The following is a 26,195-nucleotide window of genomic DNA, read 5'->3' on the forward strand; positions in this document are numbered from 1 at the left end:
TAGATGAGGCAAATCTTTTGCCTTCATTTAGAAGGAAAAAAAATGCCTGCTTTGCCGAAGTTCTACCAGCCACTTTCATTCGTGTCTTCTACCTCAATATGGAAGAAGCCTGGTCCACTGTTAGCACTACCCTTGTACTGGGCAGTGGGCATTGGCTTATACCATGTTTGGCAAACATCCATATGGTGGCAAGGGGTTTTACAAATGAAGCAGACTTTAGGAAGTTGGCACATGCCAATAAAGTGGCCCGGTTGGCCACAATTGAAGCAGATGGCACCAATGAATTTAGGACCCACATTACTAGCAGCAGCATCCACCTGATCAATCTGTTTTCCAACTTGAGTACTACCAGAACTATTATCTTACACAGCAGCAGCAGCAGACTTCTGTTGTGAGTTCTTGCTAGACCAACACATCCATTTTTTAGTCGTGCAGTGAACAAAACAAACTATGCAAGTGGATGTAAAAGTAAACTATGCAAGTATGGCACGATTACAGACCACGTTGATTCATCATTCTGAAACACCAAAACTGAAATCAGATTACAATATAGGAGTAATTTCTTAGTTCAACGAGAACCTACCGTATCTGCAACTCCAAGTTGAGAAATCTGAAAACGCAGGCTACTTGGTCTGCCACCCGTACCTTACCGGCCGTCTGCTTTAGCGACAAGAGAAGATGACAACGCTGATTTTTCTGAGATACACAAGACACAAACGGGTTACAAGACAAGCCTATCGATTTTACATGAGTAATAATCTCCATTATTGAAGAAGAAAAGGGTTTCGCTATGGTCCTCGCAAGGCAGGCACTAGTGTCATCTTTTAGTTTCTTGCTTGGTTGAATTCAGTAGCTGCTGACGATGAGGAGGCCGATGGCGGTGACGACGATGGTGGACGGCACCCCGAACCGGAGGTGGCTCCAGAAGGACAGGTTGTAGCCGAAGAACTGCGCGCGCCTCGCCTGCTCGCACACAATCAGGTTCGCCGCCGACCCCAGCAGCGTCAGGTTCCCGGCCACCGTGCTCACGTACGCCAGTATCAGCCATGCCTTCCTCTCCGACGCCGGTGAGATCGCCGCGGCCGACGCGGCCACCCTCGTCCCCAGCAGCAGAACTGAATGAAACACCAAAGTTCACAAGTATGTATTGTTCAGAGCACTGCATGCGGTTTGCAATTGCCAGGAGTGAACCAAAGTTCAGAAGTACTTATATTGGTTACCTGTGGGAACATTTGATGCGACGTTTGAGAGGATGAGGATGACGAGGCCGAGGAGCGCGACGCCTCTGGCGCTGTCGATCCGCGAGTAGGGCTCCACCAGCTCCCACATGGTGTTGGGTATGCCGGTCTTGTTGAACCCGTCCACGGTGATGAACATCCCGCAGAAGAAGATGAGCAGCGAGTAGGACACCTGCCAATGCCATGGTGATCGATCATTGTTCATTCATGCTAGATCAGCCACGAGTAGTAGGCCATGCTCATGGTTCATGGTGGGTTACCTTCTCGAGGCAGGCCTGTGCGTCGGTGAAATCGAGCGCGAGGAGGACGAGAGCGGCGGTGATGGCGGTCCAGGACATGTTGAGGCCCATGAGGAGGGCGATGAGCATGCCGAGGGTGATGAGGTACACGGCCGTCTTCCACACCAGCACCTTCCACCTCTTCTCCACCACCTCGGGAAGCTCCCCCTTGTCCTTGTCGCCGTTGGCGGCGGCCTCGTCGTCCGTGGGCGACGACGGCGGCGCGTCCTCGATGATGACGCTCCTCTGCTGGCTGGCGGTCCTGGTGAACTTCCTGGAGGAGGCGCCGTCGAGGACGGGGACGGTGGAGACCTCCACCATCTCGTGCGACATGCTGGAGGAGCGGAGGGACCTGATGGAGAACTGCATGTCGGCGTCGGCGGCGGCGTTGGAGTTGGAGTTGACGCTCCTGCTGCGCAGGTCGCCGTTGACGCTGGCGCTCCGGATGATGGGCTCGCTGACGCAGTCGAAGTCGTCCGGGTTGAGCGAGGAGACGTGCGACATCCTGGCGGGCGTGAAGCGGTGCGAGGTGACCTCGTCGTCGCCGACGAGCTCGGGCCCCGTGGAGACGACGCCGCCGCGCTCCTGGTCGGCCGGCTCGACGGCGAGGTACCGCCAGAAGTAGCAGAGGAGGATGGCGGCGTTGGTGAGCACGCCGACGATCATGGCCGGGAAGACGCCGAGGAGGAACTGGCCGAAGGAGATGCCGCTCTCGACGGCGATGACGAGGTTCTGCGGGTTGCCGATGGGCGTTGCGGCGGAGCCGATGTTGGAGCTGGTGGCGAGGGCGAGGAGAAACGGCTGGGGCGGGAGGTTGTTCTGGCGCGCGACCTTGAGGATGAACTCGGTGAGGACGACGCAGCAGGTGTCGTTGGTGAAGAGCGCGGAGGCGATGGCGGAGACGATGCAGACGCGGAAGAGCAGGTCCTTGGGGCCGCGGCTCTTCCACTGGAGCAGGTTGCCGAGGTACTTGAACATGTCGGCGCGCTCCAGGAAGATGGACACCACCATGGTGCCGAAGAGGAGGCCGATGATGGGGAGGTCGATGGCCGCGTACGCGTCCTCCGGGGAGATCACGCGGAAGAGCACCATGAGCATGGCGCCCAGCAGCGAGCCGGCGGTGCGGCCCACCGGCATGAAGGGCACGCTGGGGAACACCGCCAGCACCCAGAAGATGCCGAACGCCACGCATCCCAGCACCACCTTGGACGTGTGCGCCAGCACCATCTTGGAATGAATTCCACTAGCTAGCTAGCTAGCTACTCTGCACTTGGAACAAGATGAAGAACCTGTCGCAGCTAAACTCAAGAACAGTAGAGCGAACAGCAAGTTATCCCCGGGCGGCCAAGTCAGACTAGGTTAATCGCAGGAGCGATCCAGCTGCTGGAGTCGATCGGCAGCAGCGACGGCAATCTCTCCATGCACGCGCAGCTAAGCTCAAGAATATCCTGCAAAATCCGAGCAACAAAAGAAGAGCTTTAAATCCGGAGGCTAAAGAAGGTATGATCAGTGAGCAGAAAGGAAAGCAAAGATCCTGCTGTGGACGAAACGAGTTTGATTTTGGCCGGGGGAACACAAAAAACGGGCGGATTAGCGAAAACCGGGGACAGGCACAGCGCATATGGGATGGAATGGATAGCAACAATCAATCAAGCAGAAGCAGAAGCAGAGCACCACCGCGCCTACTCACGTTGTGTCCTGCAACAATCCAAGCGAGACAAGATCAACAACCCTACACATCCAAACTAGATCTCGAGCTCTGTTCTAGACATGCTCGGGACCCAAATTCCAAATGGATTGGGACCGTCACGGATCCGTCCGTGAAGTGGTGCCAAGAACACGCACGCACGCACGCACGCACGGGACACGGGATCTTGCGTTCTAGATAGACTGGTTTCCTGAGAGAAATCTATGAAATTGAACTCGGGTTGGGGATCGATTGCTGACCTCGGACCGGAGTAGGGGCGTGGAGGAGGATAGTCCACAGTGCGGTGCTCTCTGCTGCGGCGAGATCGAGGAGGAGGAGGAGCGGTGGAGAAGTGGAGGCGGTCTGTAAGTGGAGGCGAGAATAAAGCGAGGAGGGGCCGGCTATAAATAAAGGCGAGGGGCCGCGGCCACCACCATGAGAGCGGCGGTCAGCTTTCGTGGATGAGGCGACCCCGGTCGGGCCCCACCGCCGACGACGATGAATGAATTGAGGCTCCTCCTAGGATCACCTTTTTTTTTTGAGAAACGGATCAGCATTTTGTTATGCACACACCGGGTGGTGCCTCCATGTTTTGAGTCAACCAGCAGCCATGTGCCACGTGTTTCGGTATAGGCTTCGCCCACACCCTTTTTTTAGCTGGTTCAACGGACCACACATTCAGACATAAAAAAAATTGTGTTAAAGAAACTTTTGGATACTAATGTAAAAAACGCTCTTATATTATGGGACGGACGGAGGGGAGTACTAAAAGTGGATTAATTCAGTAGATTGTTTCTTCAGCCATGTTTCTTTACAAATACTAAATCAGTTTTGCTAAAGCATATCTAGATGTGCCATAAGTATTGCACATCTAAGTTATAAGTCATTGATTTTACGTTGAGATTCGTGTGGATGTTTTTTTTTACTTTTTACTTTTCCTCTTCATACTTGATTCACTCACTTAGATGTGCAATAACTAGAGCACATCTGGGTGTGCCCTACACACACCCATACTAAATTTAGCCTTGTTACTCCAACTGTCGGATGTTCCCAGAAAGAGGGAAATATCTGTTTGATTTGTTTTTCAGATTATATTAAGAGGTTTATTTAACGTGCTCCCTCTTATCTCCTCTTTTCACATGAGAGGTAAAAGTATACCCGGTCCGACTTTTGTTATGTATTTGGTTGATTCCCTGAAAATTGTTGGGTAGATTGTTCCTTTTGACTATGATAGAAAGAGGAAAACTGTAAAACCTACCCGTATCACCACCAAAAAATAGTGCTGTCGGTTTCTTGATGGTCGCACAAGTGGATCTTGTTTTGCTAAGAAAAACGAAGGAAATAAAGAAACTAATTAAGACCACCCCTGACTCGACACGATTCATTTTGAATTTTAGCGTGACAAAGCAAAGTGGACGACGCGTGTGGCACGACAACCACCAAATCACATATTTATAGTGGTAATTTCGGGTTGAAGTTAGCCTCTTGAAAGCAAAAAACCTCGGATGTATTGAAGCATTTATATAAGAGCCATTGAGCCTAAGTTTGTCACGGTGATGCCACGAGGGCAACACAAAAGAATCAACGAACGCGAAACATATAAACTTACTCTGACCTTTGTTATATACCTGGTTGATTCCCTAAAATTTGCAGGATATCTTTGTTCCTTTTGTCAATGCTAGGAAGCGAAAACCTACTCGTATCACCACAAAATAAAAAGTTTTGCCAGTTACTTGAGGGTTGCACAAGAGGTTTTGGTTTTTGTGTGAAAATGAAGGAAATAAAGAAAGTAGACCACCCCTGGCTTGACACGATTCGTTTTTGTCTTTTAGCATGACAAAGCAAAGTCGACGACGCGTGTGCCACGGTGATCACCAAATGACATATTTATAATGGTAATTTCAGGATGAAGTTGGCCATTTTCAAAGTAAAACCTCGGACAATTTGAAGTATTCATATGTAAAAACTACCGGGACCAAGTTTACCGTGGTGGCACCATGAGGGCAGCACGGAAAAATGAAAGAACACAATGGAGTATAGGAGACGGCTTTGTAAAAAAAAACGAAAAATAGGTAGTTGAATAACTCAACATGTTTTTTCTCTTTCTAGAATGCATAACTTAACATATTTATACCAAATAAGAATATTCTGTATCTGTATTTCGATTTAGTGATAGAGTCATGTACCCAATTGCACTCCACTGTATATTCAAGAAATGGTCTATAATCTTATTTTTTTGTTATCCATGTTTGTTCTTGTATCATTTCGAAAAACCTAAGGATGGCATGAGGACTACACACGGGTTGCTCAAAGAGGGCGGTCTTAGCAATTCCGCATGTCATCAATCGGGCTAACGCATGTGATTCGCCGGGCAGCCGGGTAGCCAGCCACGAAGGAGCCGTGATCCCTTGCCTTTGGATGGATTTGAATGATGATTAACGTTTGCGCGTGGCGGGCCAGCAGCTGATGCCGCCAGCGATTCCCTGATGCTGATGGCGCCGTTTCTTCGCATCCAAGAAACCCGTTGAGCTTGGGGAGCAGGGAAACCCAACCCGCGTATGTATTGTATGTATGCGCTCACGAAAAGGACGCGAAAACGCGTGCGCTGCTCGCTGATTCGCCATCTCCACCGTCCGTTCTGCTGTTGTTGGTTCGACAATAATCGCGGGAGGCTTCGGTCATGGAGACTACTGCTGCTCGGCGGTCACTGCAGTGCCAGTTCAAAAAGGAAAGGACAGTTTTGAGACTGACTGTGTGCTTGTTGCTGCGTCTCTTGCAAAGGATAGTTTTGACAGGTCAGCGCTATTTGATTTGAAGAAGGAAGCAATGAGTATCTCCAAGATGCTACCTATGGTCAAAATTTCAAAGATTAACCGATCAGCCAATGTGGTGGCTCATCTTATTGCTAAGTATAGTTTTGATAATAGGTCAGACGGTATTCCTGTTAATGATGTTCCGGCCTGTGTGATGAATTTTGTAATGAGTGATTGTAATAACTCTGTTGGTTAATTAATATATGAGGTGGTTTTCAAAAAAAAAAGGAAAGGGGAAGAGAGATGAGATTGGGACGCTACAGTGCTCATGCCATGGGCTGTGGGCTGCTCCAGAGCCCACCATTTCTTGTCTCGTCACGGCCTGCGTCTGCGTGGTCCTCAGATCCATCCACGCGCGCGCGCACACACTGTGTGGGTAGTACAGTAGCACTGCCTCCGATGTGGCTGGCCTGATCCACGTCCACGGAGTGCTGTGCTGAGCTCAGATGTCACGACCTCGTCGCGCTAACCAATTGCATTGCCGACCAATGGCGATCGAGTAATCTGGTGCTAATGCTAGCATCGGAAGAAAGTGCAGCTAACGGACTGCCAAGAGCACAAAGCTTGGCAGTGGGAGAGCTTTTGGCATGGGGGAAGTGATGATGTCCGGGCCCACTGCATGAGAGATTTTTGACAAAAGCGGCACCAAACGTGGGGGACTCCGGTTCCCACAAAATTGTCCAAAAAATATATTTCTCGGTTCCCACCAGCGCTTCCGTGTCCAAGTCTTTGCTCTACTGTCCGTTTGGACACACGTACTGTACGATACAGTAGTTGGTACAGACATTTTTTTGGGGGGGAGAAGTTGCTACAGACATTTTACAGCTGCAGGTTTACGCACTGTCGAAGCAGACTCACAATCTGTGAACCTTTTAAAACACTTCGGCGAAAAAATTAGCCCAAAGAAAATCTGTTTAATCCCAGGATCAGACTCATGAGAAATAAGAAGCTTTTTTTTCCTCAAAAAAAAATAAATAAGAAGCTTTTTGAAACCATTAATTTTTTTTTCTTGATCGAGGTAGGGACTCCAGGCCAAGTTGCTTCGTCCGGGTTCAATTATGGTTGAAATCACCAGTGCATTCATGCATGTTATGCTAAGGGTCCCACCACCCAATAATAATGATTCAAACTAGGTCGGCAGTGAAAACTCTAGACAAGCAATGTCTTATCAGAATATATTCCGACCATCTAGAAACAATGTTTGATGCATAAAATTATCGTGGCGAGCTCCTTTTCAGCAGAAAAGGGGCAAACCAGCCACGTGTCCGCGTCTTCCTTGCCTAATTGCAAGCAAAGAGAGATTCGTATTACTGCAGCTATTATTAGAAAATTATTAAAATTTATTACAGTGTCGTGATTCTTTTTTGGTCTCGCGATATGATTCGTTTCCAAGTCATGTCGCAGCGATTTGCTTTCGATTATAGGAGAACAAATAACAGTAGCGCTCAGAGACAGAGCAAAATCCCCCCCTTTTCTTTTCCTTTTCGCGGGGAGCAAAATCCTTGTGTGTAAATCTGTCTCCGAACTCTGATAAGCAGTCGGGTGCGTGGGCATGACGACATCGCGCGTACGAGCTGGACAATCCACCAACAAATAACATCTCCCGTGCGGCCGTGCGGCCGTGCACACACGTCTTCACGCCGCCGGCCGGCCGGCCGCCGTGGGATCCCTTCCACGCAGCCGTATCCAGCCGTCCGATTACCGAGGCAGAAGGAAAAGGAAACTCGACTTTTGCACCCGTGTGTTGTGTGTGGCAGGACAAGATCACGCTGGATCTTTCCTCGCCGTCGCTTTGCGCCGGAAAGCCAACCGCTCGCCGTAAAAGTGCCAAGCTGCTGCAGAGAACATGCCAAGCGAGCTGAAAGAAAAGTCTAGCATATTATTTTGTCAATTTCGTTCGGGGATTGGCGTCTGCCTGTCAAGCTGTCGCGCTTCCGGGCTGGACGGGTGGCCGACGCCATCCGTTTTTTTAAACCCCGCGGATTAAGCGCGAAACGGACAACTACCAACGTCTCGTGTTTCACACGAATTTTGGTTGTTTTGTTTCGGTGGTGCAAGATACAGCCACGTCGACGGTCCACCCTGCTGTTTTGCAGAGGAAGTACGGCATTCCTGTGGGTTCGCCAGCAAAAGGAATCAACCTACGTCCCCACCTAAATAAAAAAAAGGATACTTAAGATCTCGTGGTTTTGGTTTACAATATAATAAAGAGTCGAAGACCGGTCTCACTCCCGATGGATAGCTGATTATGTTTATGCTTGTCGTGCCATGTATTTCTTGCTGATTATGTACCTACTTATTATTTCTTTTTTTCAGAAAAGTATACTTTACGTCTCTTAACTTTTGGTGAAGTATAGATTTGGTTCCTCAACTTTAAAACCGGACAACTTAAATCCCCAACTATCAAAACCGGACAAAGTTCGTCCCTGGACTCGGTTTTGACCGGTTTTGGTCTTTACTCACCTCAGTTTTGACCTGTGCTCACTCATATTCCTGTAATCTTTTTATATCCGTGAACTTTTTGAAATTCACATACACTTTTCAACTCCGCGTACTTTTTTCAAGGTCGCGTATTTTTTTTCAAAAATAAACACACGTTTTTCAAATCAGCGAACTGCTCTAAAATTCGCGTACTTTTTTCAAATCCGTGATTTCTTAACATTTATGTACTTTTCAAAAGTACGCAGGTTTTCAAAAGTACGTGGATTTAAAAAAGTACACAAATTTTAAAAAGCATCATGTATTTGAAAAAAGTAAACGAATTTGAAAACATTACGTGGACTTGGAAAATCTAGGCAAATTTGAGTCGGAACGGTCAAAACTAGGGTGGGACGTCACCCAAACCGGTCAAAACCGTGACCAGGATGAATCTTGTCCGGTTTCAGAAGTTAAGGGTGCAAGTTGTTCGGTTTTGAAGTCGAGGGACCAAATCTAGACTCCGCCAAGAATTGAGGGACAAAAAGTATATTTTTCTCTCTTTTTTTAGAAACAGCCACGTATTCAGTTTGCTCTTCGTGAGCAGGGTGGGTCAATTCTCAGGTTTTTTTTTTGAGACACAATTCTCAGGTTAGCATACATCCCCTCACGGGCCTACTTTGGGCTGGCCCAGGCCACGCCACAATCCTTCTAGGCCAGCCCACACCAGTCCAGTGGGTATCCACGTTCTTGTTGCCTCGCGGTGCTATATAATGGTCACAGCGAGTATTAGCAGCGTATCGCTCGTCTCGCCGGACAATTATATCAGACCATATAATCACATCACATACAACCCCCGCAAAAAAAGAAAAGATACAACGAAGGAAATAGGGATGCAGCTGGCAGCTGAATGCCTGACGGAATCGATCGACGATCGGTGTCACCAAGACTCGAGCAAAGCAAGCAGCGAAACAAAGAAACCAGATCAGGACGGCGCATGCAGGGAAACTTACGAAATGCCTGGTCGATCGACGACGCCTCACGCGGCCGGTGGCAGCTCGCTCCGGCACGGTGGCTCCTCGACCTCTTGGCCGGGTCGCCTTCCGTCCCAACCCCAAAGATACACCAGAGATTGATCCCCGGCCCGGCAGGATTGCTGCTTCTGCCAAGTCGGTGTGGTCGGGCGGCCGGCCGGGGGCGGTGGAAGATAGATCAGTCCGTGCAATGCGCGCGCGGGCGGGGAGCTCAGCGGCGCTGGGTTCACCTCAGCTGCGTATATACGAGGGCGGGCACGGCGGGGACGGCCTGGCCGGATGCTTTGGATGGTGAAGTGAATCAGACGCCGGCCGGCCGGGGAGGTATAAATAAGCGGGGCCGACCGGCGGGACGACGTGGGACTTTGAGACCAACCCAACTGTTGTGCCTGCATCGACCGAGCAGGGCTGGGGGGGGGGGGGGGGGGGGGGGGGGGTACGGACACCGGCCTCTAATGGCGACGGCGACGGCGCAGCAAAAAAGGTGCCTGCTGCATGCATATCCCTCCCTCCTGGCCAGTCTGAACCCGATCCCTTTCGACCCCCCTGGAAGACTGTTGCCTCGTCGCTCTCAATCGCCGTCCGTATCCACCCGTCATATCCCTCCTTCCGATCCGTCTTGTGTGTGCGTGGGAGAGGGAGAGACCCAGAGCCCAGACGGCCAGACATGTGTGTGTGCATGGTAAGGAAGTCCATGGCATCCATTAAGCCCTAAGCAGGCACAGTTTACCTAACTGCATGATTACGTGTACTAACTGCATGTCTGGTGGAGACCGATCGATCGAGACGAAGATAGCCACTCGCTGACCGAGCAAATAAACGATCCTGCAGATGGATGGATGATGCTATGGATTAGATGCATGATTGACAAACCGGGACAGGAGAGGGTCGGCTACAGGTTGCATCACCAAAATCAATGGCGCCTTAAGAACTGTACGTTTCCATATGCTTGAACCATGGAATGCAATATAGCTTAGAAAGGCGGCATGCGGGCAGAGGATCGATCGATCGATGCGTATCATATCCAGCAGAGAGGACGGGGCCGGACCCGCGCGACCGACTGGTTGACGTGCGAATGACGTCGTACGGCGGGCGGAAGAAGAAGAGAGCCGCTGCGATGGCGATCCTCCAACCAAAACCGATCTCATCATCTGTCCGGTCCGGTCCTGATTGTTAGGCACATTATGCACATATAAGGCAGGCTTGGATGGTTAGCCTGTCAGTAATAAAAATAGTAAGGTTTTCGATCTCTAGTCGTCTGTCTCATTAGACTTTCAGTGCCCACGAGAGAATCTTGCCAAATATGACCTGACTACTCTCCTCCCAAATGAAAACATAACAGAACACCATGATGATTGTTATGGTGGATCCGCTAGGAGAGGGCCAAACTGTCGTGGGCGCGCTGGAGCGTCCCTTCCCGTCTACTACGTTTGGGGCATGTTTGTGCCTTTGGGGGTCTACTTGTCCTGTTTTAGATGGTTTTATATGAATATCTTGCTATTTGTTTATAGACAATGGTATTATTCGGCGTAGCACCTTGTATTGGTTGTGTATTTGGCGCTTCCGTTTTTCATGTAGGTAATGAAAGTTGGACACAGGGATTCATCGACAACTAGGCCTAAAGAAGAATAGAGTTAGTCGGATTTACATGAAGAAGAAAAGTATGTTTTTGGTCCCTCAAGTTTCCCCAAAATATAGACTTGGTCCCTCAAGATTTTTTGGTATACATTTGGTCCTTCAAGTCTCAAAACTGAATAAGTTTGGTCCAAAACCAGATTTTGAGCATGTTGACCAGGATTTGACCGGGTTTGACCACGGTGGCCAAGTTTGACCGATGAATAGTAAGTTTGAAAATATAGCAAAAAATTCAAAAAAACTGAAATATCATGACAACCAACATGCTTGGGTGCTGTAGGTGTGTGCAATTTTTTGTGGTCAAATAACATCCGAGGAGCTCTAGCAATAAAATTGGCTTTTTTTTGTGAGCCAATTTTTTTTCTTTTTGCCACGAGCTCCTCAAAAATCGAAGCACCACACAAATTTTCACTCGCCTGGCGCACCCAAGCATCTTGATTGCCACAAAATTTCTGTTTTTTGCTCCTTTTTTTGAATTTACTGTTCACCGGTCAAACTTGGTCAACGTGCTTAAAATTTGGTTTTGGACCAAGCTTATACGGTTTTGAGAATTGAAGGACCAAATGTATACCAAAATTTTTTGAGGGACTAAGTCTATACTTTTGGGGAACTTGACGGATCAAAAACATACTTTTCTCATAAGGAAAAGTAGACCGAAAACCACACAATGACACGATTGATTAAGGGACCATTCTGCAAAACCCACGACAAAGAAAAGGAAAAGAAACAACAATGTCTCCATTGGAAAAGCATGACTTCCACTGTCAACAAGCCTTCAGCTTGAAGAGATGTGTGCGAGCTCTTTGGAGATGCCTTCAACCCTTCAAGAAAAAAAACGCACGTGGGCGCCGTCGTTGCTGACATCAACCCTCGTCGAAGACTTGAGCATTCGCCAAAAATGCCCAGAACCTCCCCACCAATCTTGGGAAAAAGGCTGGCCACACCATCAACTACCATGAAAAACGTAAGAACCAACAACCCTTGTCTGATGGAGAGAAGGAATCTTCGACAACTGCTCCAAAGGAGGGAGAGAACCACCGCTCCATCATCGTCGGTATCGATCGAAAACAAGGCTTTTGCCGAGGGCCCTACACCCCTACATCTACTTGAGTCCCGAGGAAGGGGCCCAACCACTAAAAACTATTAAGGGAGCCACTGCATGTGCCACACTGACAATAGTAGACAATGGCTGCCAGATAAGAGAGCTCGTCGATCAAGCTGCAACAACAACCTAGAGGCGATTCCACGTCCATGCACAACATCACGACAGCTGGAGCCCCGGATCAACCATGAATACAGAAGCACATTCGGGTGATCGCTGGGCCATGCCTCGACCCATCAAGCACAAATTGGGCCCACCACGCCCACCGATAACCCACAAGTATAGCGGATCGCAACAGTTTTCGAGGGTAGAGTATTCAACCCAAATTTATTGATTCGACACAAGGGGGCCCAAAGAATATTCTCAAGTATTAGCAGCTGAGTTGTCAATTCAACCACACCTGCAAACTTAATATCTGCAGCAAAGTATTTAGTAGCAAATTAATATGATAGTAGTGGTAACGATAGCAAAAGGTAACGATATCAAAAGTAATGTTTTTGGTATTTTGTAGTGATTGTAACAATAGCAACGGAAAAGTAAATAAGCGAAGAACAATATATGGAAAGCTCGTAGGCAATGGATCGGTGATAGAGAATTATGCCGGATGTGGCTCATCATGTAACAGTCATAACCTAGGGTGACACAGAACTAGCTTCAATTCATCAATGTAATGTAGGCATGTATTCCGAATATCGTCATACGTGCTTATGGAAAAGAACTTGCATGACATCTTTTGTCCTACCCTCCCGTGGTAGTGGGGTCCTAGTGGAAACTAAGGGATATTAAGGCCTACTTTTAATAGAGTACCGGACCAAAGCATTAACACATAGTGAATACATGAACTCCTCAAACTACGGTCTTCACCAGGAGTGGTCCCGATTATTGTCACTTCGGGGTTGCCGGATCATAACACATAGTAGGTGACTATAGACTTGCAAGATAGGATCAAGAACACTCATATATTGATGAAAACATAATAGGTTCAGATCTGAAATCATGGCACTCGGCCCTAGTGACAAGCATTAAGCATAGCAAAGTCATAGCAACATCTCAGAACATAGTGGATACTAGGGATCAAACCCTAACAAAACTAACTCGATTACATGATAAATCTCATCCAACCCATCACCGTCCAGCAAGCCTATGATGGAATTACTCACGCACGGCGGTGAGCATCATGAAATTGGTGATGGAGGATGGTTGATGATGACGATGGCGACGGATTCCCCTCTCCGGAGCCCCGAACGGACTCCAGATCAGCCCTCCCGAGAGGTTTTAGGGCTTGGCGGCGGCTCCATATCATAAAACGCGATGAATCCTTCTCCCTCATTTTTTTCTCCCCGAAAGTGAATATATAGAGTTGGGGTTGAGATCGGAGGAGCTCCAGGGGGCCCATGAGGTAGGGGGCGCGCCCAGGGGGCAGGCGCGGTGCAGGCACGCCCCCCACCCTCGTGGCTTGGGTGTGGGCCCCCTGGTCTTGATCTTTTGCCAGTACTTTTTATTATTTCCAAAAAGACGCTCCATGGAGTTTCAGGTCATTCCGAGAACTTTTGTTTCTGCACATAAATAACACTATGGCAATTCTGCTGATAACAGCGTTAGTCCGGGTTAGCTCCATTCAAATCATGCAAGTTAGAGTCCAAAACAAGGGCAAAAGTGTTTGGAAAAGTAGATACGACGGAGACGTATCAACTCCCCCAAGCTTAAACCTTTGCTTGTCCTCAAGCAATTCAGTTGACAAACTGAAAGTGATAAAGAAAAACTTTTACAAACTCTGTTTGCTCTTGTTGTTGTAAATATGTAAAGCTAGCATTCAAGTTTTCAGCAAAGATTATGAACTAACCATATTCACAATAACGGTTAGGTCTCATGTTTACTCATATCAATGGCATAATAAACTAGCGAGCAATAATAATAAATCTCGGATGACAACACTTTCTCAAAACAATCATAATATGATATAACAGGATGGTATCTCGCCAGCCCTTTCTGAGACCGCAAAACATAAATGCAGAGCACCTTTAAAGATCAAGGACTGACTAGACATTGTAATTCATGGTAAAAGAGATCCAATCAAGTCATACTCAATGTAAACTAACAATAATGAATGCAAATGACAGTGGTGCTCTCCAACTGGTGCTTTTTAATAAGAGGATTGTCGGTGTCAAAACCGGCGGATCTCGGGTAGGGGGTCCCGAACTGTGCGTCTAGGCCGGATGGTAACAAGAGGCAGGGGACACGAAGTTTTACCCGGGTTCAGGCCCTCTCGATGGAGGTAAAACCCTACGTCCTACTTGATTAACATTGATGATATGGGTAGTACAAGAGTTGATCTACCACGAGATCAGAGGGGCTAAACCCTAGAAGCTAGCCTATGGTATGATTGTTGATGTGTATGTTGTCCTACGGACTAAAACCCTCCGGTTTATATAGACACCGGAGAGGGTTAGGGTTACATAAAGTCGGTTACAATGGTAGGAGATCTGAACATCCGTATCTTCAAGCTTGCCTTCCACGCCAAGGAAAGTCCCTTCCGGACACGGGACGGAGTCTTCAATCTTGTATCTTCATAGTCCAGGAGTCCGGCGGAAGGTATAGTTCGGCTATTCGAACACCCCCTAATCCAGGACTCCCTCAGTAGCCCCTGAACCAGGCTTCAATGACGACGAGTCCGGCGCGCAGATTGTCTTCGGCACTACAAGGCGGGTTCCTCCTCCAAATACTTCATAGAAGATCTAGAACACAAAGATAGTGTACGGCTCTGCAAAATAAGTTTCCACATATTGCCATAGAGAGGATAATAATATTAACACAAATCTAATCTGCTGACGTATTCCGTGGTGCAACACGCCACGGCCAAGCCTTTATCCAAATTGTTTCATTATCCCACCTCAACGCGTTACGCGAGGCGGTTTTCTTGGCACGTCTTGTCAAAGCAGAGATCGTGTCCCTTTATTCCGGGATCCTCATCAATACGGGTGTGGGTAACCCGACCGCGCCTTTGATTACAACGCTTGGAGATAAGCAAGTTTTACCAGGCTGGTGGGGACACATTATCGCGCCCACCCATATAAGGGGATAAGGATCCACCTTTTCACCCACGCCTTCTTCCTCCTCTGCCTATCCATTCTTGTGCACTCGAGCTCCAGCGCCCAAGTCCGCACTACCACCTCAACCTTCTCCAGTCATGTCCGGAGCGGGAGGTAAGTGGATGGTCTCCTCCTTCACGGAGGGACACATAAAAAAGCTGAGGAAGGCCGGATATCTGGCCAGCGACATCGCGCACCGGCACCCCGAAAAGGGGCAACTCATCCCCACTCCTAGGCCCCATGAGAGGGTGGTATTTCTCCCCCATTTCCTCCGCAGACTGGGCTTCCCTCTGCATCCATTTGTCCGGGGGCTCATGTTCTACTACGGCCTGGATTTCCACGATCTGGCCCCGAACTTCGTCCTCAACATCTCGGCGTTTATCGTCGTGTGCGAGGCTTTCCTCTGCATCCGCCCCCATTTCGGCTTATGGCTAAAGACCTTCAATATCAACCCGAAGGTGGTGCGCAGCAGCCAGGCGGAGTGCAGCGGCGCCATGGTTGGCAAGATGGCCAACGTCCTGTTGCGTATGAGAAGTTCCTCTTTTAATGTGTTCAAAAACCACATCCATGTGTTCTTGTCCTTAACTTCTACTACACCTATGGCAATAGGGAAGATACAATCATTGGGATCATTTCCAACAGCAGTCAACATAATTCCCCCATATCTAGTCTTTAGGTGACACCCATCAATGCATATGACAGGTCTACAACTAGCTAAAAACCCTCTTTTGGCAGCATACAATGACATGTATAGGCTCTCAAACTTCCCATCCTTAACTGTTAGAAACATGCTGCTCCCAGGATTAGTTGTTCTTATTTCTTCTGCATAGTCCCATAGCATGTCATATTGCTTCAGTTCATCTCCTTTTATTTGCTTTAGTGCAATCCTTCTTGCTCTTGAAAGTTTGCTCCTTATTGTGGTCATATTGAAATCAAGCCGCACTATCCTTGCAAAGTCCTGAAGAGACATTTTATCATCTGCCCTGAATTTTTCCAAATATCTATTTGCTAAGTATCTTGCAGTAAACTGCTGCAGCTCCCATTCCTTTGAGCATGTGTGTTCTCCAATGTATTTCTTCACCACAAAGCTCTTTGTCCTGCTGTCAGGTGCAGCAAACAAATACCAAGTACAACCCTCCACACAATGAGCCCTAACTCTCTGCTTATCATTCTTAAGATATTTGATATGCACTCTATTCTGCACAATGTACTCCTGTATTGCTCCTCTAAGCTCAATGACTGGTAGAAACACCATGCCAATGTGGAAATCAAGTTCCTTCATGTTCTCATGCCTGAATCTTTTAAGCTTTACCTTCTTCTTCTTTTTCTTCTGTCCATGTTTGTCCTTCACTTCAACTTCGATCTTCTTCAGATTTAACATCCTCAACATCTGAATCTTTGAGTTCAACCAATTCTTTTGAATCATAGTCATTATCATCAATCCACTCTGATTTCCTCTTATTTTTCTTCTCATGCTTGTCATCAACCCATTCTACAAACAGATCATCATCATCCTTCTGAACTTCATTGTCAGAGTCAACCCACTCTGAGCCACTACTACTGTCATCAGTTTCTTGCCCATGCACTTCCACTCTTTCTCTTCTCTTATTTGTTCTCTCCTTTTGTACATCTATCTCAGCCCTTGTCCCACTGCTGCTGCCCACATGTGCTTCATTTAGCTTGCCCTTCACAGCTTCGATCGAAAACAAGGCTTTTGCCGAGGGCCCTACACCCCTACATCTACTTGAGTCCCGAGGAAGGGGCCCAATCACTAAAAACTATTAAGGGAGCCACTGCATGTGCCACACTGACAATAGTAGACAATGGCTGCCAGATAAGAGAGCTCGTCGATCAAGCTGCAACAACAACCTAGAGGCGATTCCACGTCGATGCACAACATCACGACAGCTGGAGCCCCGGATCAACCATGAATACAGAAGCACATTCGGGTGATCGCTGGGCCATGCCTCGACCCATCAAGCACAAATTGGGCCCACCACGCCCACCGATAACCCACAAGTATAGCGGATCGCAACAGTTTTCGAGGGTAGAGTATTCAACCCAAATTTATTGATTCGACACAAGGGGGCCCAAAGAATATTCTCAGTATTAGCAGCTGAGTTGTCAATTCAACCACACCTGCAAACTTAATATCTGCAGCAAAGTATTTAGTAGCAAATTAATATGATAGTAGTGGTAACGATAGCAAAAGGTAACGATATCAAAAGTAATGTTTTTGGTATTTTGTAGTGATTGTAACAATAGCAACGGAAAAGTAAATAAGCGAAGAACAATATATGGAAAGCTCGTAGGCAATGGATCGGTGATAGAGAATTATGCCGGATGTGGCTCATCATGTAACAGTCATAACCTAGGGTGACACAGAACTAGCTTCAATTCATCAATGTAATGTAGGCATGTATTCCGAATATCGTCATACGTGCTTATGGAAAAGAACTTGCATGACATCTTTTGTCCTACCCTCCCGTGGTAGTGGGGTCCTAGTGGAAACTAAGGGATATTAAGGCCTACTTTTAATAGAGTACCGGACCAAAGCATTAACACATAGTGAATACATGAACTCCTCAAACTACGGTCTTCACCAGGAGTGGTCCCGATTATTGTCACTTCGGGGTTGCCGGATCATAACACATAGTAGGTGACTATAGACTTGCAAGATAGGATCAAGAACACTCATATATTGATGAAAACATAATAGGTTCAGATCTGAAATCATGGCACTCGGCCCTAGTGACAAGCATTAAGCATAGCAAAGTCATAGCAACATCTCAGAACATAGTGGATACTAGGGATCAAACCCTAACAAAACTAACTCGATTACATGATAAATCTCATCCAACCCATCACCGTCCAGCAAGCCTATGATGGAATTACTCACGCACGGCGGTGAGCATCATGAAATTGGTGATGGAGGATGGTTGATGATGACGATGGCGACGGATTCCCCTCTCCGGAGCCCCGAACGGACTCCAGATCAGCCCTCCCGAGAGGTTTTAGGGCTTGGCGGCGGCTCCATATCATAAAACGCGATGAATCCTTCTCCCTCATTTTTTTCTCCCCGAAAGTGAATATATAGAGTTGGGGTTGAGATCGGAGGAGCTCCAGGGGGCCCATGAGGTAGGGGGCGCGCCCAGGGGGCAGGCGCGGTGCAGGCACGCCCCCCACCCTCGTGGCTTGGGTGTGGGCCCCCTGGTCTTGATCTTTTGCCAGTACTTTTTATTATTTCCAAAAAGACGCTCCATGGAGTTTCAGGTCATTCCGAGAACTTTTGTTTCTGCACATAAATAACACTATGGCAATTCTGCTGATAACAGCGTTAGTCCGGGTTAGCTCCATTCAAATCATGCAAGTTAGAGTCCAAAACAAGGGCAAAAGTGTTTGGAAAAGTAGATACGACGGAGACGTATCAACTCCCCCAAGCTTAAACCTTTGCTTGTCCTCAAGCAATTCAGTTGACAAACTGAAAGTGATAAAGAAAAACTTTTACAAACTCTGTTTGCTCTTGTTGTTGTAAATATGTAAAGCTAGCATTCAAGTTTTCAGCAAAGATTATGAACTAACCATATTCACAATAACGGTTAGGTCTCATGTTTACTCATATCAATGGCATAATAAACTAGCGAGCAATAATAATAAATCTCGGATGACAACACTTTCTCAAAACAATCATAATATGATATAACAGGATGGTATCTCGCCAGCCCTTTCTGAGACCGCAAAACATAAATGCAGAGCACCTTTAAAGATCAAGGACTGACTAGACATTGTAATTCATGGTAAAAGAGATCCAATCAAGTCATACTCAATGTAAACTAACAATAATGAATGCAAATGACAGTGGTGCTCTCCAACTGGTGCTTTTTAATAAGAGGATTGTCGGTGTCAAAACCGGCGGATCTCGGGTAGGGGGTCCCGAACTGTGCGTCTAGGCCGGATGGTAACAAGAGGCAGGGGACACGAAGTTTTACCCAGGTTCAGGCCCTCTCGATGGAGGTAAAACCCTACGTCCTACTTGATTAATATTGATGATATGGGTAGTACAAGAGTTGATCTACCACGAGATCAGAGAGGCTAAACCCTAGAAGCTAGCCTATGGTATGATTGTTGATGTGTATGTTGTCCTACGGACTAAAACCCTCCGGTTTATATAGACACCGGAGAGGGTTAGGGTTACATAAAGTCGGTTACAATGGTAGGAGATCTGAACATCCGTATCTTCAAGCTTGCCTTCCACGCCAAGGAAAGTCCCTTCCGGACACGGGACGGAGTCTTCAATCTTGTATCTTCATAGTCCAGGAGTCCGGCGGAAGGTATAGTTCGGCTATTCGAACACCCCCTAATCCAGGACTCCCTCAGTAGCCCCTGAACCAGGCTTCAATGACGACGAGTCCGGCGCGCAGATTGTCTTCGGCATTGCAAGGCGGGTTCCTCCTCCAAATACTTCATAGAAGATCTAGAACACAAAGATAGTGTACGGCTCTGCAAAATAAGTTTCCACATATTGCCATAGAGAGGATAATAATATTAACACAAATCTAATCTGCTGACGTATTCCGTGGTGCAACACGCCACGGCCAAGCCTTTATCCAAATTGTTTCATTATCCCACCTCAACGCGTTACGCGAGGCGGTTTTCTTGGCACGTCTTGTCAAAGCAGAGATCGTGTCCCTTTATTCCGGGATCCTCATCAATACGGGTGTGGGTAACCCGACCGCGCCTTTGATTACGGCGCTTGGAGATAAGCAAGTTTTACCAGGCTGGTGGGGACACATTAATCGCGTCCACCCATATAAGGGGATAAGGATCCACCTTTTCACCCACGCCTTCTTCCTCCTCTGCCTATCCATTCTTGCGCACTCGAGCTCCAGCGCCCAAGTCCGCACTACCACCTCAACCTTCTCCAGTCATGTCCGGAGCGGGAGGCAAGTGGATGGTCTCCTCCGTCACGGAGGGACACATAAAAAGCTGAGGAAGGCCGGATATCTGGCCAGCGACATCGCGCACCGGCTCCCCGAAAAGGGGCAGCTCATCCCCACTCCTAGGCCCCATGAGAGGGTGGTATTTCTCCCCCATTTCCTCCGCGGACTGGGCTTCCCTCTGCATCCATTTGTCCGGGGGCTCATGTTCTACTACGGCCTGGATTTCCACGATCTGGCCCCGAACTTCGTCCTCAACATCTCGGCGTTTATCGTCGTGTGCGAGGCTTTCCTCCGCATCCGCCCCCATTTCGGCTTATGGCTAAAGACCTTCAATATCAACCCGAAGGTGGTGCGCAGCAGCCAGGCGGAGTGCAGCGGCGCCATGGTTGGCAAGATGGCCAACGTCCTGTGGCTCGAGGGCTCCTTTGTGGAGACCCTGAAGGGGTGGCAATCAGGGTGGTTTTACATCACCGAGCCGCGCGACGCTGAATGGGTCGCACCCCCTGAGTTCCGATCCGGCCCCCCACATGGCTCACCTCCTGGAAGGAGACATGCCTATCTTGGGGTAAAAAAGGAGAGCTGACCGGACTCCAAACATGCATCCAAACCCTGGTGGACAAGAAGCTCAAGCTTGTCAACGTAGTCCAGGTTATGCTCGTCCGCTTGATCCTCCCGTGTCAACGACGGGCCTTCAACCTTTGGGAGTTCGACCCGGCGCAGCATCAAACTCTAAACAGGCTGTTTGACACGACGTACGAAGATGCCTGGAGGATGCTTTTCAAGGGCGCCGAGGCTCCTCCATCCTCTGCCGAGGATCGCGGATTCAGTACTCAGCATCACGCTCATGCGGTAAGCTGTTTTTGTCCTTTTACAGGGTATCAGTTTTTCATAATTTGACTCTATGCGGAATCTGAGTTCCCTTATCTTTGACAGGATTGGGTGGTGACGTCCGGACAGATCAACTGTCCGGCTCCTCTGCCCGAAGGCCCAGCGGACGCTCGCTTGGCGAAGCTGCTGGTCCCGGCGCCCTATGTGGTGCCGGGGAAGAAGGCCATGAAAAGGGCCACGGGGACTCGAAAGAGTGCCCGGCGCCAGGAGGTGTCGGATTCATCATCCGACGGTCCCGAAGCGCCTTCCTCTCGTGAAGATGAGGAGGAAGAAGAAGGGACCTCTCCCCCTCCAGCGGGAGGAGAGAAGAAGAGGAAGGCCACCCTCTCTGAGGAGGCCGGAGGGTCCAAGAAGGGGAAAACCATTCCTCTGGACTGCTCCACCGACGCCGCCGACGACGAAGAGGAGTGGCAGCCCAGGGCCAAGCCCCTGGCGAAATCGTAAGTGTCCGGATACCAGAGTAATTCATAGTATTCCTTTTTTGCACAGCTTTCCCTTATGTCGAATATGTTTATGCAGACCACCCAAAGACCGGCTCGGCGCATCGTCGAGCGGCTCACTGGACCCGTCGGATGTGAACTCGCTTTTGACGGCTTCATCCCCCCGCCCTACGGACGACACCGAAGTGTTGTCCCAACAGGTTCCAAGCCGGGAGGAGGTGGTCCTAGAGGCGCCGCAAGGCGACCTCCCAGACTCCGGGAGTAAAGGGGATGAAACCCCCAGGGCTCCTAGTCCGGCTCAAGGCCAGACGCTGCTCCGGAACCTTCAAAGGTTCCAGAGTCCGGCGGGCGACCTCCTTCCAAGAGGAGCAAGCCCACCGTGCCGGTGAGCTCCGTACAACCGGAGGCGCCGGACAATATGTTGGAGGCGCTCCAAGGTGCCTCCATCAACGAGGGGCACCGTACTATTATGAGTGCGGTGATCCAGAAGGTTCAGTCCGCCAAAAGCGGACTGACTGAAGCTTGTACAAGCCTTTTAACAAGCTTTGAGGTAAGTAAATAATGTTCAAATAATATTACCGCATAGACAGTAGCCCCTGATGCTCTGTTGGGTGTTCGGGAAGAAAAGCCGAATAGAGGATCAAAGAATTCGCAGGAGTCTAAGAAAAGGAGTCAATATGCGTATGTGGGCTTCTCTGCTAGCGTCCGCCGCACTGACTGCGGAAGTGGACGTGCTGAAGCAGAGCCTCGAGAAGTCCGAGCAAGAGCTCGGGCATGCCAAGAAGCAGCTCGAGGAGAAGGAAGGTAAGAAATACCTTGGTTGAATGTGTATATAAAAAAGGTGCAATCGCAAGAGATGACAGGATTAACATAGCTATTTGCAAGGGCCACATCTGAGGTGGCGACCCTTAAGCAGGCGCTGCTCGAGGCCGAGAAGAGTGCGGCCGCGGAGCGCACCGAGTGGGAGAGGTATGAGGCCGAGGTTGGCAAGGTGCGGCAAGAGCTCCAGGTTCTCATGAAGAAACATGAGAGTTTGGAGCTTGACTCGAAGAAGCGAGCGTCCGAGCTCGCGGCGGCTATTGAAAATGCCAAGTCTGCCAAGGCCGAATCCCAGAAGACCCTCCAGGAGTTGGATGAGGTGAAGAGAATAGCGGCGGGTAAGGCATTTTTTATGCAAAGTAAACATATAAACGTGAGTTACCTAATACTTACCCGAATCCGGAGCTCTCCAGGGGCATTTGCAGATCTTCCTCGGAGTGTATCTGATGCCGCCGCATTCTATCGAGCCGAGGAGGGCAGCTTGACGGAGAAGGTGTTCTGGTCTCAGTATGCTGAGGCCGGACACCTCGTGCCCCTGAGCGACCAGCTGAAGCAGCTGGTCGAGCTCCACAAGGCGGCCGAACAGGCCATGAAGGGCCTCCTAGTTCGGCTGTGGCCTTGAGAGGCTCTGCCTGGGAGCTATTTCGGACTGGTGCGGCGGCTGGTGGAGGCCTGTCCGAGGCTTGAAGACATCAAGCGCTCTGTCTGCATTGAAGGTGCCCGTAGGGCCCTTGCCCATGCTAAGGTGCACTGGGGCAAGCTGGATGCGGAGAAGCTTGTGAAGGACGGGCCACCACCAGGGAAAGAGCATCACAAGCCCGAGAATTATTATAAGGATGTTCTGAAGGGTGCCCGCCTTGTTGCGGATGAATGTACCAAGGATGTATTTTTTGAGTAAAACCCGCTCGTGTTATCCCATGAGCTGAAAACTTGTTCATATGCGCTAAGCAATGCTGCTTGAATTTAAAATATTACCTTCTGTGCGGCTGTTGATCAATGCTGAGAGATGGCAAGTTGTCGCCTTCTGCCCCCTTACCACTAGTGCTGGGGTGTTCGGGGATAAACCTGGGCGCTCTTTTTCCCATATTTGGGTCCTTCGAGGGAGGCGCTCAGCCCAACGAACGAGGCAATCGGACTATAATGCGTGAACACTCTCACTTAGCCATAGAATTCTATAATTTTAAATTTCGGCGAAGCCCCTAGTATTCGGAAGACCGAGTTCGGGGCGCTATCCACGCCTTGGCCGGACAGAGCCGACTCCTCGCCCTAAGCGGCATAAGTCTTTAAGGACTCGAAAAGACCTCTCGAACAGCGACCAGCTCTCGCCTCATCATGACGGTCAGTTTTAGCTTTCTCCACTGAGGTGCTCGACCCAGCTCAACCGGGGCACAATCGCAGTGGTTCTCCTAGTGCTACCTTAGCCGATATAGCGGAACGTAAGGCACCAAAACATAGGAGCCGGGCAAACCCAACTATTGACCCAAGACATGATTCGGAGCCGATGCATATAATGCTATAAGTTCGGGGTGCCGCACTTGTTAAAGTGTTCGGACTTCTCACACCATGTTGAGGGGTACTGAAGCCCCTGGTGTATTTTGGCCGTACCAAAGTGTACGGGTGCAACATGTCATTAAGGAACATATATAAAAAAACGTAATGCAAAAAATAGACAAAAGCTATGCATTGTTCATTAAAATAGCTGCGATCAAAGCAGAACGATACAAGTAATGCGATAAACGAAAAGTTGGACTATTTAACATGTCTGCTCCAGGGGCAAGCTACAGAATAGTATGTGAAACAGGTATACTGCTCGTGATAGAGACCACCTGGGATTTCCGTGATGCAGCATGGCTTGTCTGCTTCCCTGGTCCTTGCACCATTTGTGCGGCAATTGAACTGCCGAACAAGCCTTCCGAAGAGTAGAGTCCTGGAAGTAAGAAAAAAAGTAAAAAAAATCGGCAGCCCCTGGTGCGGTTTAAGCCGTGTTTTGGGTGTGCCGTGATGGTGTCCCTCCCCCTATGCCCATGGTATTTCTAGAGCGTAGTTATGTACGCGAAGTACTGTCGTCGCCTTTTTGCGGGGGTTGGGGTTGGGGCCGCATTGCTACGCCTGCTCGGAACGTGCCAGGCGGTCTTGTTGTAGGTTACTCCGGGCGCGCTTGACGGTGTCCGGACGTTTAATGGCCGGACTGGAGAACTGCCTGGAGAGGCTGCTTTGTACTTCCGCTGCAAGGGCCGCCGTGTGCTCCTCCGTTCGGAGGGAGCGTTCGGTGTTTCCATTGACCGTAATTACTCCTCGAGGGCCTGGCATCTTGAGCTTAAGGTATGCGTAGTGCGGGACCGCATTGAACTTGGCGAATGCGGTTCGCCCGAGCAGTGCATGGTAGCCACTGCGGAACGGGACTATGTCGAAGATTAACTCCTCGCTTCGGAAATTATCCGGAGATCCGAAGACCACTTCAAGTGTGACTGAGCCTGTACAGCTGGCCTCTACACCTGGTATTACGCCTTTAAAGGTCGTTTTGGTGGGCTTAATCCTCGAGGGATCTATGCCCATTTTCCGCACTGTATCCTGGTAAAGCAGGTTCAGGCTACTGCCGCCGTCCATAAGGACTCTAGTGAGATGAAATCCGTCAATAATTGGGTCGAGAACCAATGCGGCGAATCCGCCATGACGGATGCTAGTGGGATGGTCTCTTCGATCAAAGGTGATCGGGCAGGAGGACCATGGGTTGAACTTTGGGGCGACTGGCTCTACCGCGTATACGTCCCTTAACGCGCGCTTCCGCTCCCTTTTGGGGACGTGGGTGGCGTATATCATGTTCACCGTCCGCACTTGTGGGGGAAAACCCTTCTGTCCATTGTTGTTCGGCGGCCGGGGCTCCTCGTCGTCATCGCTATGCAACCCCTTGTCTTCATTGTCGGCGCTTAATCTGCCTGCCTGCTTGAACACCCAACAGTCCCTGTTGGTGTGATTGGCCGGCTTTTCGGGGGTGCCATGTATTTGGCACAAGCGGTCGAGTATTCGGTCCAAGCTGGACGGGCCCCTAGGATTCCTTTTGAATGACTTTTTCCGCTGACCGGATTTAGAGCCTCTGAATCCGGCATTAACTGTCGTATCCTTAGCATTGTCGCCGTTGATGCGGCGCTTCTGCTGGTTGCGACGCGACCTGCCACTAATGTCCCTGGTGTCCGAACGACCAGGGTTCTTGGTCATATTGTTGCTACGAGCAAGCCAGCTGTCTTCTCCCGCGCAAAAGCGGGTCATGAGTGCCGTGAGTGCTGCCATAGATTTCGGCTTCTCCTGTCCTAGGTGCCGGGCAAGCCACTCGTCACGGATATTATGCTTGAAGGCTGCTAAGGCCTCTGCGTCCGGACAGTCGAGTATTTGATTTTTCTTTGTTAGGAACCGTGTCCAGAATTGCCTGGCCGATTCGTCTGGCTGCTGAATTACGTGGCTTAGGTCGTCAGCGTCTGGGGGTCGCACATAAGTGCCCTGGAAATTGTCGAGGAATGCGGCTTCCAGGTCCTCCCAACAGCTGATTGACCCTGTTGGCAGGCTGTTAAGCCACTGCCGGGCTGGTCCTTTAAGCTTGAGTGGGAGGTATTTGATGGCGTGGAAATCATCGCCGCGGGCCATGTGGATATGAAGGAGATAATCCTCGATCCATACCGCGGGATCTGTTGAGCCATCATATGATTCGATGTTTACGGGTTTGAAACCCTCGGGGATTTGATGATCCATTATTTCGTCTGTGAAGCACAATGGGTGTGCGGCGCCTCTGTACTGGGCGATATCATGACGTAGCTCCAATGAG

At 49.3% G+C, this 26,195-nt stretch overlaps 1 protein-coding gene across 4 annotated transcripts; it reads right to left on the reverse strand.

Annotated features, from left to right (window-relative positions):
• Positions 1–449: 449 nt before the first annotated feature.
• On the reverse strand, positions 450–9,746 carry LOC123088141 (silicon efflux transporter LSI3). Of its 4 annotated transcripts, XM_044510310.1 has the most exons (5): positions 3,464–3,655; positions 3,207–3,214; positions 1,499–2,964; positions 1,221–1,410; positions 450–1,115 (listed from the first exon to the last, which is right to left on the reverse strand). In XM_044510310.1, exons 3-5 carry the CDS (start codon positions 2,741–2,743, stop codon positions 847–849), a joined length of 1,704 nt encoding a protein of 567 aa, XP_044366245.1. In that variant the 5' UTR covers positions 2,744–2,964; positions 3,207–3,214; positions 3,464–3,655; the 3' UTR covers positions 450–846. The 4 variants fall into 4 exon arrangements, with proteins under 4 accessions (XP_044366245.1, XP_044366247.1, XP_044366246.1 ...); XM_044510312.1 differs by lacking the exons at positions 3,207–3,214; positions 3,464–3,655 and adding an exon at positions 9,445–9,746; XM_044510311.1 differs by lacking the exon at positions 3,207–3,214 and having other exon boundaries at positions 3,464–3,705.
• Positions 9,747–26,195: the final 16,449 nt, after the last annotated feature.

The sequence above is a fragment of the Triticum aestivum genome, chromosome 4A (assembly GCF_018294505.1).
Source record: "Triticum aestivum cultivar Chinese Spring chromosome 4A, IWGSC CS RefSeq v2.1, whole genome shotgun sequence".
NCBI classification, from domain to species: Eukaryota; Viridiplantae; Streptophyta; class Magnoliopsida; order Poales; family Poaceae; genus Triticum; species Triticum aestivum.

Coding starts and splice junctions, on each gene's coding strand:
- LOC123088141 (XM_044510312.1), bottom strand. CDS start 2,743: ATGGTGCTGGCGCACACGTCCAAGGTGGTGCTGGGATGCGTGGCGTTC. Junction 1,411..1,498: donor CACAGGCCTGCCTCGAGAAG/GTAACCCACCAT, acceptor TGGCATTGGCAG/GTGTCCTACTCGCTGCTCAT. Junction 1,116..1,220: donor CGCATCAAATGTTCCCACAG/GTAACCAATATA, acceptor TGTTTCATTCAG/TTCTGCTGCTGGGGACGAGG.